At 34.8% G+C, this 16711-nt stretch overlaps 1 protein-coding gene and 1 long non-coding RNA gene across 2 annotated transcripts in view; one reads left to right on the top strand and one right to left on the bottom strand.

The window, feature by feature from the left end:
• Positions 1-9401, top strand: part of LOC133640454 (uncharacterized) — a 10773-nt gene extending 1372 nt beyond the window's left edge. The window contains exons 2-3 of the long non-coding RNA XR_009824154.1: positions 8198-8291; positions 8397-9401. This is a non-coding gene — a long non-coding RNA (uncharacterized LOC133640454). The remainder of the gene's footprint in view (positions 1-8197; positions 8292-8396) is intronic.
• On the bottom strand, positions 2541-8920 carry LOC133640453 (uncharacterized). Its single transcript, XM_062033891.1, has 2 exons — positions 8372-8920; positions 2541-2797 (listed from the first exon to the last, which is right to left on the bottom strand). Exons 1-2 carry the CDS (start codon positions 8893-8895, stop codon positions 2677-2679), a joined length of 645 nt encoding a protein of 214 aa, XP_061889875.1. The 5' UTR covers positions 8896-8920; the 3' UTR covers positions 2541-2676.
• Positions 9402-16711: the final 7310 nt, after the last annotated feature.

The following is a 16711-nucleotide window of genomic DNA, read 5'->3' as shown; positions in this document are numbered from 1 at the left end:
AATGTAGCTGACTTGCATGTTTTCCTCAAATACTGTAAATATGTATAGTATGTTTGAAACATGTAAATGAAAATGCACAAAATGTGTAAGAAATTATAAATTGTATCACCATTTCTAGCAGAAATTATGTTTACATCAAATATTGTAAATTTATAGTAAATGTGTATATTTGAAACCAATGAAAATGCACAAAAAAATGTATGAAATTATAAATGGTATCAATGTAAATTAATAGTACAAATATATGTTTGAAATAGGCGAATAAATGAAAACATGCGCGCATATGTTTGCAATAATTACTGCAACAGTCAAAAATTTTTCATCAAATATTGTAAATATGTAGTAAAAATGTGTTTGACACATGCCAATCAATGAAAATCATAAATTGTCACCATTTCTAGCAGAAATTGTATGTTTACATTAAATATTGGCAATATATAGTAAAATGTTTGAAATTGGCGAATACATGAAAATGCACGTACATATATGTTCACATTAGTTATTGTAAGTAGATTTAAACATTTTACATCAAATATTGTAAATATATATAATAACACATTTAGCAACATTCCAATGACCATCATTGGACCTACAAAGAGGAGGAAAGGGTTTTCGTGCAAAAACAAAAGCGGACAGATAGGAAAATATTACATGCAAGTGTAAAGACACAGAAAAGACATCGATGTAGATAGATGGAGGAAATATGGATTTATTGATGTTGCAATTACGTGCTCCCCATGGGAAAATCTGCAGAATTTACGGTCATTGCAAGTTTCTAGGTAAAAGAAGTACACACCTTTGCAGCAGAAAGTAAGATTAACGGACAAAACTTTACTAATGTTACAATATGATAAATAAAGCATCCAATAATATATGATAGAATACATATATAGTACATTTGTTGTCCTGCCAGAAGTGCTTGTATTATTAATAGAGTAGGTTACAGCCTATACTCACAAATGCCCAAAATATTTTGTAAAAATTGGAAAAACATTTAGCTGACTTGCATGTTTTCCTCAAATACTGTAAATATGTATAGTATGTTTGAAACATGTAAATGAAAATGCACAAAATGTGTAAGAAATTATAAATTGTATCACCATTTCTAGCAGAAATTATGTTTACATCAAATATTGTAAATATATAGTAAATGTGTATATTTGAAACCAATGAAAATGCACCAAAAATTTAAGAAATTATAAATGGTATCAATGTAAATTAATAGTACAAATATACGTATGTTTGAAATAGGCGAATAAATGAAAACATGCGCGCATATGTTTGCAATAATTACTGTAACAATCAAAATGTTTTCATCAAATATTGTAAATATGTAGTAAAAATGTGTGTTTGACACATGCCAATCAATGAAAATCATAAATTGTCCCCATTTCTAGCAGAAATTTTATGTTCACATTAAATATTGTCAATATATAGTAAAATGTTTGAAATAGGCGAATACATGAATATGAACGTACATACAGTATATGTTCACATTAGTTATTGTAAGTAGATTTTAAAAATGTACATCAAATATTGTAAATATATATTATAACACATTTATCAACATTCCAATGACCATCATTGAACCTACAGAGAGGAGGAAAGGGTTTTTGTGCAACCACAAAAGCCGACAGATAGGAAAATATTACATGCAAGTGTAAAGACACAGAAAAGACATCGATGTAGATAGATGGAGGAAATATGGATTTATTGATGTTGCAATTACGTGCTCCCCATGGGAAAATCTGCAGAATTTACGGTCATTGCAAGTTTCTAGGTAAAAGAAATACACACCTTTGCAGCAGAAAGTAAGATTAACGGACAAAACGTTACTAATGTTACAATATAATAAATAAAGCATCCAATAATACATGATAGAATACATAGATAGTATCTTTTGTTGTCCTGCCAGAAGTGCTTGTATTAGTAATAGAGTAGGTTACAGCCTATACTCACAAATGCCCAAAATATTTTGTAAAAATTGGAAAAAAATTTAGTTGACTTGCATGTTTTCCTCAAATGTTGTAAATATGTATAGTATGTTTGAAACATGTAAATGAAAATGCACAAAATTGGTAAGAAATTATCAATTGTATCACAATTTCTAGCAGAAATTATGTTTACATCAAATATTGTAAATATATAGTAAATGTGTATATTTGAAACCAATGAAAATGCACAAAAAATTTAAGAAATTATAAATGGTATCAATGTAAATTAATAGTACAATTATGTTTGAAATAGGCGAATAAATGAAAACATGCGCGCATATGTTTGCAGTAATTACTGTAAGCGTCAAAATGTTTTCATCAAATATTGTAAATATGTAGTAAAAATGTGTGTTTGACACATGCCAATCAATGAAAATCATAAATTGTCACCATTTCTAGCAGAAATTGTATTAAATATATAAATATATATTGTATTAAATATATATATTAAATATTGGCAATATATAGTAAAATGTTTGAAATTGGCGAATACATGAAAATGCACGTACATATATGTTCACATTAGTTATTGTAAGTAGATAAGTAGATAAGTACATTTTACATCAAATATTGTAAATATATATAATAACACATTTAGCAACATTCCAATGACCATCATTGGACCTACAGAGAGGAGGAAAGGGTTTTCGTGCAAAAACAAAAGCGGACAGATAGGAAAATATTACATGCAAGTGTAAAGACACAGAAAAGACATCGATGTAGATAGATCAGGGGTCACCAACGCGGTGCCCGTGGGCACCAGGTCGCCCGTAAAGACCAGATGAGTCGCCCGCGGGCCTGTTCTAAAAAATAAAAAAAATTTAAAAAAATTTAAAAAAAAAAAAAATTTATTTTTTATTTTTTAAAATTAAATCTAAATTGAAAAAACACAAGATACACTTTCAATCAGTGCATCAACTCAAACAACATCCCCCATGCACACTCATCCACACCCACTCACACAAAAGGGGTTATTTCTTTCTGCTACCAATATTCTGGTTCCCACAACATAGACAACACATCTGCAAGGGACACAGTCCCTGAAGCACACATGATTGTATAGGCTGCTGGTCCACTAACATTTTCATTAATTACTATTTTTTATGTAATTATTTTTATATTGTTTTACTTTCTTTTTTATCCAAGAAAATGTTTTTTATTTATTTATCTTATTTTTTTTTATTTTTTTTTAAAAGGGCCTTATCTTCAACAGACCAGGTTGTCAATGAAATTAGATTTGTTTAAAGGGTTTTTTAAACCAGGCCCAGTCCATATAATGTCCAAGTCGGACTCAGCAACACACACATTCATTCATGTACACAGAAAAAAATTAGGGAACACAACAGATTGCATATAATTTATAAACAAAATTACATTTTCAAAATAAGCATTTATGTACAGTCCAGATTATGTCCAGGTCACTCAAATTAGGGAACACAACAACAGATATCATATCATCTATAAACATAATTATACTTTCAAAATAAGCCTTTGAGGACTTCTCATCTTTTTTTTAATGTTTTTTGGCATCATTATCGTTTTCAACCATGTAACTTTCTAAAGTTAGAAAATACTGAATAAATGTTTTAAAAAAAGTAATACTAAGTGAATATCTGTTTTTGGCCTTAAAAATAAACCTTTTACCGAGTACTATAATTAAATTGACTAAATCATGATTGTCAATGAAATCTCCTAAAATAACAGAAACCACATTAAGCTTCATAAACAAACCAATCCTTAAACACATTTTTTCAACTTCCACCCAAAACAAAGACACAATATGACAATACCAAAACAAATGCAGGGTGGATTCAGGCTCCTCACAACAAAATCGGCAATCATCTGACTCTGTCATATTCCATAATTTTAACATTTTCCCTGTGGGTAAGAAGTTATAAATAATTTTAATTTGAAAATAACGATTTTGCACATCGATAGTGGTTTTATAGATTAGTTTGAATATGGCATCCCATGGCAACGGGCAGTCAAAAAAGTCCTCCCATTTTCCATTTGTGTTGTATGAGGCAGCCTTCAAAAATGTATTTGTTAAATAAAAATTATATATTTTTCTATTTATTTTAGTTCCTTTTTTCCAACTAGAATTTCTTATTACAGGTTTACAAACTAATAATTTAGTAGTTCCATAATTAATTATTTGTTTCCATATTTTCCCAATTACTGCAGTTAGTTGATAAAATGAAAAGCTTGAGCAAGCATCACCATACATAGCTCTAAATTCATCATACTTCATAATTTTACCATTCTCATTGATAATATCATTGACAAACATATTTTTCCAAAAGAAAGGCTTTCCATCTATTACAATATTAGAGTTCATCCATATTAACTGCTGCAAAATATCGTCTCTTTTTTCTGGCACATAAAATTGAAAACACCACTATGAGTGGATTGTTTCCTTTATGAACCCCGCCATGTTTCCCAGCAGACTCTCTGGGAGGGGATCACTTGTAAAAAAGGATACAATTTATTTTGATACAGTACATGTTTTTTGTCCAACAGGACATTTGTGTACCACTCAATGTTTAAATACATCTTTGGAACAATTGATGCTTTTAAAGACAGACACACAGCTTCAAGGTTGAGAAGTTTCAGGCCCCCATATTCATACTCTTTGTACAAAACCTTTCTTTTAATCTTTTCTGGTTTGCCGTTCCAGACAAAATCGAAGACCCTCCGCTCATAAATCTTAAAAAAGTTTTGTGATGGAGCTGGTAATGACAAAAACAAATAAATAATTTGAGGAATAATTAACAAGTTGGCAATAGACATTTTACCATACAAGGTTAGGGATTTCCCTTTCCATAATTGCATAATTTTGTCCAGCTTTCTTAGTCGATTATCATAATTTACTGAGCCTAGATCTTCCAGATTTTCTGGGACAACAACACCAAGTATGTTAACTGGTCCATCTGTCCACAAAACAGGCACTTTGCATTCCATTCGAAAGGACGTTCCCTCTAGATTTCCGATCCTTAACATTTTACATTTATCATAATTAAGCTTAAGGCCAGATTGCTGTGAAAATATGTCCAAAAGATTAAGAAGGTTCCGCAAATAATGAGGAAAAATCTTATCTTTGTGAATCAGCCTTTTCTGACATGAACTTCATCAAGAACAAACACAGAACACGCCTCACTGATGCACATCTGCAAGACTCACTCAGAGTTGCAGTGTCAAGTTACACACCAGAGTACAACACACTAGTTAACAGCATGCAATGCCAGGCTTCCCACTAACTGACAAAGAAACAGATAACAGATTTGGTGTCCAGTTCAAAGTGTGACATGATTTAAAAAATTGAGAGTTTACTTTTGTATTTTACATGAGTTATTATTTGTACAAACATGGTGCAAAGTAATTCATGATTTGTTAAAAAATGTTAGTGGCTAGCTAGTTAAAATGGGATATTGTGATTTCACAAGACTGTCTTAGAAGTGATCATTTGAAAATGTTCAATTTGAAAAATGTGCACTTAGAGAAAATATAAAAATAAAGTGTTGCATTTTGATATTTATCTGTTTCTATATATATTTATTGTGAGAAATCATTAAGATGATCAGTGTTTCCACAAAGATAAATATCATTAATTATTAATAATAACAGAGTTAAAGGTAAATTGAGCAAATTGGCTACTTCTGGCAATTTATTTAAGTGTGTATCTAACTGGTAGCCCTTCGCATTAATCAGTACCCAAGAAGTAGCCCTTGGTTTCAAAAAGGTTGGTGACCCCTGAGATAAATGGAGGAAATATGGATTTATTGATGTTGCAATTACGTGCTCCCCATGGGAAAATCTGCAGAATTTACGGTCATTGCAAGTTTCTAGGTAAAAGAAATACACACCTTTGCAGCAGAAAGTAAGATTAACGGACTAAACTTTACTAATGTTACAATATAATAAATAAAGCATCCAATAATACATGATAGAATACATATATAGTACCTTTTGTTGTCCTGCCAGAAGTGCTTGTATTAGTAATAGAGTAGGTTACAGCCTATACTCACAAATGCCCAACATATTTTGTAAAAATTGAAAAAAAAATGTAGCTGACTTGCATGTTTTCCTCAAATATTGTAAATATGTATAGTATGTTTGAAACATGTAAATGAAAATACACAAAATGTGTAAAAAATTATCAATTGTATCACCATTTCTAGCAGAATTTATATATTTACATCAAATATTGTAAATATATAGTAAATGTGTATATTTGAAACCAATGAAAATGTACAACAAATTTAAGAAATTATAAATGGTATCAATGTAAATTAATAGTACAAATATACAGTATGTTTGAAATAGGCGAATAAATGAAAACATGCGCGCATGTTTGCAATAATTACTGTAACCATCAAAATGTTTTCATCAAATATTGTAAATATGTAGTAAAAATGTGTGTTTGACACATGCCAATCAATGAAAAATCCTAAATTGTCACCATTTTCTAGCAGAAATTGTATGTTTACATTAAATATTGTCAATATATAGTACAAATGTTTGAAATAGGCGAATACATGAAAATGCACGTACATATATGTTCACATTAGTTACTGTAAGTAGATTTAAAAAATGTACATCAAATATTGTAAATATATATAATAACACATTTGTCAACATTCCAATGATCATCATTGGACCTACAGAGAGGAGGAAAGGGTTTTCGTGCAACCACAAAAGCCGACAGATAGGAAAATATTACATACAAATGTAAGGACACAGAAAAGACATTGATGTAGATAGATGGAGGAAATATGGATTTATTGATGTTGCAATTACGTGCTCCCCATGGGAAAATCTGCAGAATTTACGGTCATTGCAAGTTTCTAGGTAAAAAAAAATACACACCTTTGCAGCAGAAAGTAAGATTATCGGACAAAACTTTACTAATGTTACAAAATAATAAAGCATTCAATAATGTGTGTCATAAATAATAAATTGTATCACCTTTTCCAGCAGACATTGTATACAGTATTGTAAATGTGTAGTAAAAATGTTTGTCTGAAACATGCAAATAAGTGAAAATGTACATTCATGTGTGTTCACATTAATTATTGTAAGTATATGCCAAATTGAAAATACATACCGTACTGAAAATGATTAGCAGGCAAATGAATGAAAATGCTTGTTTGTGTTTACATTAATTATTATAAAAAATATACATATACACATATATACACATGTAAATACACATATATATATATACATAGATGTATATGTATATAAATATATACATATATACGTATAACGTATATGTATATGTAAACTCGTATGTTTGTATATGGATATATATATTTTTATGTATGTGTATATGTATGTATATACATAAAATATACACATATATGTGTATATATACATATATGTGTATATGTATGTATACACATGTGTATATACATAAAATATATACATATATGTGTGTATATACAAATATGTATATATATACATATACATAAAATATATACATATATGTGTATATATACATATATGTATATATACACATATATGTGTGTCTATATATACACGTATATGTTATATTTATACACATGTGTATGCGTGTATATACATATGTGTATAAATATATGTATATATACATATATGTACATTATATACATCCAGGTATATATGTGTGTATATTATATAAATGTATTTACATATATGTATATATACATTTATGTGTACATATATAAATATATATTTATATACATATATGTATATGCATATATGTATGCACACATACATATATGTATAGAATACTCATTTATATTATATACATATATGTGTGTATACATATGTATATATAAATATGTTTAGATATACATATATATGTATATTGTATACATGTATTTACATATATACATATATTTATATATTCATACATACATTTATGTATGTATGAATATATATGATCATATACATATATGATTCATATACATATATGATCATATACATATGATTCATATACATAGGTATATATATGTATATATTAATGTGTGTGTATATATTTCAAACAAATTGTATGTTTTTTCATCAAATATCCTCTGAAGAAAAGAAAGATGCTAATAAATGACAAATCTTACAATCACTATGAAGTTCTGACATAAGACCTGCTATGTTACATAAAAGCCACACTTGAAATATACATCTTTTATTGTTATTCTTATTATTACGGTTCAATTCTGCTATAGGTGACCAGCGGGGATGAAGATTTCATGGATTCTGATGATGTGACAAAAGGAATGATTGTATTTTTTTTGTTCTTGTGTCCTTAAAACAGTCACAGTAAGTTCTCAACATTCTCATGTGATCAAACCACGGCATGATAATGACATCATTGTAAAGAATTAGATACTACAGCTCACCTCAGCCCTGGCATTGTTGTCCAAGTCTTCTTCAGGGGCGATGCTGGCGGTGCTGCCGTCACTGGCAGCTGATGCTGGGCACATGTTGACCCAAGAAGCCCGGGCATGGAGCTCCACTCGGGATGGGACGACGATGACAATGAGGGTGAGGAAGGAGGAGTGCAGCTCCACATAAACCTAAACACACGGAGAGACCATCTGCGCATCATCTCCAACAAAGCAGCCCTGCAGCCAGACACATCCTGCAGGTTCCAGGTGGGCACGGCGGGAAGTGGAGCGCCGTGGCGCGGGTAAGTAAACACGCCGAGAGAGAGAGAGAGAGAGAGAGAGAGAGAGAGAGAGAGCGATGAGCGCTTCAGGGGATGCTCGGAAACGACAAAGACGGCCCGCGGGTTGTGTCCATGGCAGCCAAGTGACGCCGGGAAGGCAGACAAAGAGGAGGACATGTGCGCGCCGCCGTGGCAGCAACGAGTGATGTGCGGATCGATACGGAAATGTCGGCACCACCGATACCAGATTGTCATGCCCCAATTTTCACATCAAAATATCGATACCTTAATTGAGACCATGAACATGAGCACAGTGCAAAGTAAATAAGTCGTTGATATCTTGACTAAACGAAACACTTGAGTGAGAACTACTTTTTCTTCCGCAGTCATTCAGTCTGTCATTTGTTTATTGAAGGCCATTACTGGCAATTAAAATTAGTCACCTGGTATTTGAAAACTATATGAGAGCCCGTTTCTGCCACTCACAAATACCCCAATGGCAAGTCGTAATTATGAGATTAAATGTCGAAATTATGAGGAAAAAGTCATGGAAAGTCAGTGGCGGTCCGTGCGTTTCCCACCTAGGCCTTCAGTGACGTCCGACTTCAATGATTACCTCTCAAAATACCATCATTTATGTCACCACATGACCATTGCTGGAGAAATACTACCGTATTTTCCGGAGTATAAGTCGACCCGGACAAAAATGCATAATACAGAAGGAAAAAAACATATATAAGTCGCACTGGAGTATAAATCGCATTTTTTGGGGGAAATTTATTTGATAAAACCCAACACCAAGAATAGACATTTGAAAGGCAATTTAAAATAAATAAAGAATAGTGAACAACAGGCTGAATAAGTGTACGTTATATGACGCATAAATAACCAACTGAGAACGTGCCTGGTATGTTAACGTAACATATTATGGTAAGAGTCATTCAAATAACTATAACATATAATAATAATAATAATAATAATACCTGGGATTTATATAGCGCTTTTCTAAGTACTCAAAGGCGCTTTACATGTTAAAAACCCATCATTCATTCACACCTGGTGGTGGTAAGCTACTTTCGTAGCCACAGCTGCCCTGGGGAAGACTGACGGAAGCGTGGCTGCCAATTTGCGCCTACGGCCCCTCCGACCACCACCTATCATTCATTCAACATTCATTCACCGGTGTGAGTGGCACCAGGGGCAAGGGTGAAGTGTCCTGCCCAAGGACACAACGGCATGGTAAGAGGCGGGGAGCGAACCTGCAACCCTCATGTTTCTGACACGGGCGCTCTACCCACTACGCCATGCCGCCCCTTATAGAACATGCTATACGTTTACCAAACAATCTGTCACTCCTAATCGCTAAATCCCATGAAATCTTATACGTCTAGTCTCTTATGTGAATGAGCTAAATAATATTATTTGATATTTTACGGTAATGTGTTAATAATTTCACACATAAGTCGCTCCTGAGTATAAGTCGCACCCCCGGCCAAACTATGAAAAAAACTGCGACTTATAGTCCGAAAAATACGGTATACGGAAACACATTTACGCACTACTGGGCATTGAATCACCACATTAACATTGGACAAAATGGGTTATTTTCTGGCGTATTTAAAAATCACTAAACCCGCTTTAGCAATTAAAACATATCTTATGTGGTACTGTCAAAATTAAAACTGCAAAAAACAGTAACTAAATAAAATATCTGAACTCACAATTAGTAGAACCCATTCGAGCTTCCGGGGTTGGCCGACATGGTCTCACAAGATGTAGTTTCTCTTTAAATATCCTTCTTGAAAATGGCCTTGCAAATACATGTGTTGTCTTGTCTAATCATAAAAGATGCAGACGAGGCGTGTTGGTTCTTAAAGTTTACTCCACAGCGTGCTCATCAAAAACATCCAGCTGCCGGCAAGGCTACATTCAACCTAAACGGGGCTACTGCGCATGCTCTTCAGTACTGTGGCATGCTGGGTAATGGAGTTCTTATGTTACCTAGCTCATAACATCACAATATATATCTGCCTTGGGCCATCTAGAAGGCCTTACTGACAACAACTTGTGATCTGATTGGCTATTGCAACAGTCTGTAGAATGTTTGTGTCCGTTCACTTATAGCGCACAGACGCCCGCATTGTTGATTCTGAAGGCCTCCAGCAGATTTGGTACTAGCTGAATTCTGTTTGGATACAAACTCTATAACCTAAAAACAACAGCACTGGAAGGAGCATAATATGACATGAAGTGAATATGAGTACTTTTAGATATTTAGGGAAAGTAAATTAAAAATTACTTTTATCTTTAATTATGATCATGATTTCTGGTTATGTTATGTTAGGCCAGCAGAGAAGGCCTTGCTGGCCCTAACGGCACACCACTGTGGAAAGTTGACATAAGAAGAAAGTCGACATTATGAGATAGTCATAATTATGAAATAAAAATGTTAAATTATAAAACAAAATCGAAATTGTGAGTTAATCTTAGGAGATAACTAGTCAAAATTATGAGATGGTCAAATTCACGAGAGTCATAATTAGGAGATTAAAAAAGTCATATTTATGAAATTTAAAAGTGAAAATTATGACACAGTCATAATTAGGAGATACAATTATGAGTTAGATAAAGAGTCACATAATGAGATAACAAGTCGTAATTAGGAGATAAATTGTTATACGAAATAAAAAGTCAGAAATATGAAGTAAAAGTCAAAATTATGAAATAAAGTCACATCACTAAATAAAAAGTTGAAATTATGAGATGGTTATAATTAGGAGATAAAAAGTCAAAATTATAAGGTAGGATAAAAAGTCACATTATTTAAAAGTCATAATTATGAGAGAAGAAATTGAAATGAGATAAAAAGTCAAAATTATGAGATAAAAAATCAAAATTGTGTGATGAAAAGTCAAAATTATAAGATAAATTAATAAACTATGAGATAAGAAAGTCAAAATTATGAGATAAAGTCCAAATTACATGATGGTTCACATTTTGGAGAGCTGTTGCAGCAGGTATATTGACATAAATCATGGCTCCAACATGAGTGATGTCAATTGAAACAAATGAGAGGATTATCCCACTTCTTCAAGAAGGTAAATGATCACGGAGTGTTGCAAAAGATACTGATTGTTGACCATCTGAAATGTGGACCAAGTACAAACAACATGGCAAGCATATTGTTGGACCAAGGACAACGTCGCAGCGTCAAGACAGAAACGTTCAAGCAATATTTCTTGAAAACAGAAAAATAGGAACAAATGGGCGGAAACTGGAGTCTGGAGTAAAAAAATAAAAAATAAAAATATTCAGTCTAAGCCTGGGCCAGAGGCCAAGGAAAAAAAACTCATAGCCATAGCTCACATAAACATGTGTCTAAGAGGGAAACATCAAAGAACACAAAGGACATTAAAAGAGCAGAGCTGATGCAACCTGCTGCCACTCCAGCAGAGCCATTTCTACATACAGCTACTAAGTAAAACAACAAGAAAAACAAAAAACAATTAACCATTAATATATATTGCGCACACACGATTGCACCATGCATAGACAAGCAACCAAACAAAAACATCATTTCAACACCCACACACACTGTGGTGGCCTCTGCGGTGTTCTACACCATCGTCTGCTGGGGTGGTGGGGAGCATGGCCAGAGACAGGAGCAGACCCAACAAAGCAACCAAGAGAGCTGACTCCACCCTCGGCCGCCCACCAACTCTCGGCGTGTGTCCAGTCCGCGAGGATGCGTCGGATACACGTTCATTCAGCCAAGACACTGTGAAGCTTGTCCGTCCCGGCACTCGGCGCTAGCTCCGCAGCCCTGTCTCTTCATCCGCATCTTCTCCAGTCTCTCCAAACGGACTCTGGTGTGGCAGAGAACCAGCAGCTGGTCTCCATGGCCAAAAGGCTCCCGTGGAGGCAGATCCAGAAGTTCACAAAAAAGCACCGCAGAAGTCACGAAAGTGCCACCCGTTGTCACACAGTCCCATAGGGTCCCGAACCAAAATGGTAAATGGTTTATACTTTTCAACCTTCAAGGTACTCAAAGCGCTTTGACACTATTTCCACATTCACCCATTCACACACTGACAGCGGGAGCTGCCATGCAAGGCCCTAACCATGGCCCATCAGGAGCAAGGGTGAAGTGTCTTGCTCAAGGACACAACGGACGTGACTAAGTTGGTAGAAGCTGGGGATCGAACTAGGAACCCTCAGGTTGCTGGCACGGCCACTGTCGAATGATACCTGTTAGCATGCTAACGTTAGTATGCTAGTTTCTTATTTTGTTTTAGCTAATTTTGTAGGTATACACCTAAAACATTTTGGTAACATTAGCATGCTAGTATTTTAAACATTTTTTTCTGGTACACACCTCAGAATAATGTATTTTGTTACTTGACACACGTTCCAGTTAACATTTTAGCATGCTAACATTAGCATGTCAGCTTTTTTTTAGCTAATTTGGCCGGAAAACACCTACCTCAGTGTCATATATTTTGGTATTTTACTAATGCTAACTGTAAGCATCCTATTGTTAGCATGTTATCATAGTACTGTAAGCATGCTAGCTTTTTTGGCTAATTTTGCTCATAGATAGTATTGTACTAGAGTACTGAGCTCATATTTTTCGTTACTTGACTATCTGGCCAGCATGCTAACTTTTAGCATTTCAGTTTGACTTTGGCTCTTCAGCATTTACACAAAATGTCTACAGAAATAGCATTTTCTAGTTCTTTGAAAATAATCTATATATTGTGTCAGAATAATTGTATCTAAGTTAACACAAATCTTTGTGTTGCCGTGAGTTCCCGGCGAGCAGACAAAAGCTGTCTTTGATCTTACCATTCAAAAGGCTTGTGAAACTCCACTGTGTAGGATGGGAAGCGACATGAAGGTGTCGGTTTCTTTGATGTACTGTAATCCACAGGAAGATTTTGTCTTGACCCGAGATCTACAAAGCGGAGAGGAAGCAGGACCTGACCCCCCTCCAGGCACCTTTTCTTTGAACTTTTGTGACCAAAGGCAGTGGCTGTTTACGACCCCCGTTCCTTTAGAAACAGCTGTTGCCATGTAATCAGGGAAAGTCCAAATAAAAGAGGAGGCGTACAATCTTTCGTCAGAGCGTGGTGGAAGACTGTACAAAGAGTACAGCCCAGACATTTATCCTCAATTGAGCTAAATTGAATTCTGTCTGTTTAATTCGTTGCTTCTTTGTCTGTTTAATAGATGTCATCAGTGTTTGAACCTGACATTGTACTTGTTTTGAAGATGAAAACTACAAAATGGCCCCCGCATCCTTTGATTTGTTAGTCTGTGGCCCTCTGTGGAAAAAATTTGGGCTATAGATTAGGGTTGAACACAAATATATGAATGCCCCCCCCCCTCACCTTGCCCTATAAAATTTTACCATATGGCAGAAATGCCAACATATCGTAAGAATCCTGAAAAAACGTATGCAATGCATTAACAAGAATATCATAATGTATGTATTCATGTGTGTAGAGTCTCACCTACAGTATGAAGACTGGATGGACTTTTGGCATAAAAATACACAAGTAAGCATAACGGGATGAAAACAGATGGTGGCTCTTGGCACACTCGCAGTCAAATATGTTGTTGTTTTAGCGTGGCTGTAAGTGAGCCCTCTAAAGGCCAAACCACAATAAGCATTTCTAGGCTGGAACAGGAAGCAAGTGGAAGAAAAAGTTGATGTTCCTTAGCCTTTTGGGATTTGCATGCTAACAAGTAGCGTGCGTCAAGTAACAAAATATATGGCTGAAGTGTATACTTTATAAATGAGTTTAAAAAGATAACATGCTAACTGTTAACGTGTCAAGTACCAAAATATAGAATTAGCTAAATAAAAGCTGGCATGCTTTGTAAATAATGTAAATAATTCATGTGATTATCTTGTGTGATGACTGTATTATGATGATAGTATATATCTGTATCATGAATCAACCGTGGACCCCGACTTAAACAAGTTGAAAAACTTATTCGGGTGTTACCTTTTAGTGGTCAATTGTACGGAATATGTACTTCACTGTGCAACCTACTAATAAAAGTCTCAATCAACCAATGCTAACAGTTAACATGCGTATTAAATAAAAATGCAAAATTAGCAAGTAAAAAAGATAACATGCTAAATGTTAGCATGCAGTTGACATGCGTGAATACCAAAATATATGACTGAGGTGTATACCTGCAAAATTAGCTAAAAAAAAAGACAACGGGCTAAGTGTTAACATGCTAACGTTTAAACAAACAAAAAAAAATGGCTTTTGATACTTGGTGCAAACTTAGGAGTACGCTAACTTTTCCTGTGATTATGTTAAGGATTTATGCTAGCATTTCGGCAAATTTTGTATGTTTAACTTTTAAAATGGATTTTGATACTTGGCGCCATGTTAGAAGTATATTCTACATTGAAAGTATAAAGTTTGCATACAGCAGGGTTGCCCAAACTTTTTTTTATTGGGAGGAAAACTGGAAAAAGTGGGAAAACCAGGAAGCTCAGTGTTGTCCAAAATAAGGCCTGGGGACCATTTTGCGGCCCATAACTAATTTTTTAACGGCCTGTGGCACAATCGTTAGCATGCTAAAGTTTTGGCTAATATTGCAGGTGTACACCTCAGCGTCAAATATTTCGTTACATGACAAAGATACCTGTTGGCATGCTAACACCAGCTGTGTTTTATTTTAAATCTAATTGTGTAGATGTACACCTTAGTCATATTGTGGTACTTGATGCAAGTTAACGTTGGCATGCTAGCATTTTAAACACATTTTTTAGATACACTGGCAGCTCAAGAGTAATATATTTTGGTACTTGACAAATGTAACTCATACTTGCCAACCCTCCCGATTTTTCCGGGAGACTCACGAATTTCAGTGCCCCTCCCGAAAATCTCCCGGGGCAACCATTCTCCCGAATTTCTCCCGATTTTCACCCGGACAACAATATAAAGAGCGTGCCGTGATGGCACTGCCTTTAGTGTCCGCTTTTTCACCATACAAACAGCATGACCCAGTCACATGTTGTATGCGGCTTTCTGCATACACACGAAAGTGACTGCAAGACATGCTTGATCAACAGCCATACAGGTCACACTGAGGGTGGCCGTATAAACAACTTTAACACTGTTACAAATATGCGGCACACTGTGAGCCCACACCAAACAAGAATGACAAACACATTTTGGGAGAACATCCGCACCGTAACACAACATAAACACAACAGAACAAATACCCAGAATCCCTTGCATCCTTAACTCTTCCGGGCTACAATATACACCCCCGCTACCACCCAACCCCGCCCACCTCAACACCCCCGCCCACCTCAACACCCCCCCCCCCCCCTCAACCCCCCCACCCCCCAAATCTCCCAAATTCGAAGGTCTCAAGGTTGGCAAGTATGCAAATGTTACAGTTAGCATTTTGGCAAGCTAACATTAGCATGCTATATTTGTTTCGCTACCTTAGTGTCACATTTTTATATTTGACTAATGCTGACTATAAACATGCCATTGTTAGCATAATACTGTTAGCATGCAAGCTTTTTTGGTTCATTTTTCTCATAATTTTGACTCTTTCTGCTCAAAATGCTAACTGTTAGCGTTTCAGTTCGGCTTTGGCTCTTCAGCATGCATACTACATTTCTACCAAAATTACATTTTGTAGTTCTTTAAAAAAAATAATGACTAATGCTGACTATAAGCATGCCATTAGCACGTTATTTTATTGCATGAGAAAAATAATATTCAGTCTGAGCCTGGGCCCCTGGAGAGGGGGTCCAGACTGAGGTCAAGGAAGAAAAAACCTCATAACCTCATAAGCATGCCATTGTTAGCACGTTAGCATAGTACTGTTAGCATGCAAGCTTTGTTGGTTCATTTTTCTCATATTTTTGACGCTTTCTGACCAGCATACTAACTGTTAGCATTTCAGTTTGGCTTTGGCTCTTCAGCATGCAAACTACCGTATTTTCCGGAGTATAAGTCGCTCCGGAGTAAAAGTCGCACCGGCCGAAAATGCATAATAAAGAAGAAAAAAAACATATATACCGGTA

The sequence above is a fragment of the Entelurus aequoreus genome, linkage group LG23, assembly GCF_033978785.1.
Source record: "Entelurus aequoreus isolate RoL-2023_Sb linkage group LG23, RoL_Eaeq_v1.1, whole genome shotgun sequence".
Lineage (NCBI taxonomy): Eukaryota > Metazoa > Chordata > Actinopteri > Syngnathiformes > Syngnathidae > Entelurus > Entelurus aequoreus.
Note: the sequence above shows the minus strand (reverse complement) of the source record. Positions and strands in the feature narration are given on the sequence as shown.

What these genes read in the sequence shown, in the direction of transcription:
- LOC133640453 (XM_062033891.1), bottom strand. Translation starts at nt 8,895, where the DNA reads ATGACAATCTGGTATCGGTGGTGCCGACATTTCCGTATCGATCCGCAC. An exon ending in ACAACAATGCCAGGGCTGAG is followed by an intron (nt 2,798 to 8,371) that starts GTGAGCTGTAGT and finishes TTTATTTTTTAG; the next exon opens with AACAGGCCCGCGGGCGACTC.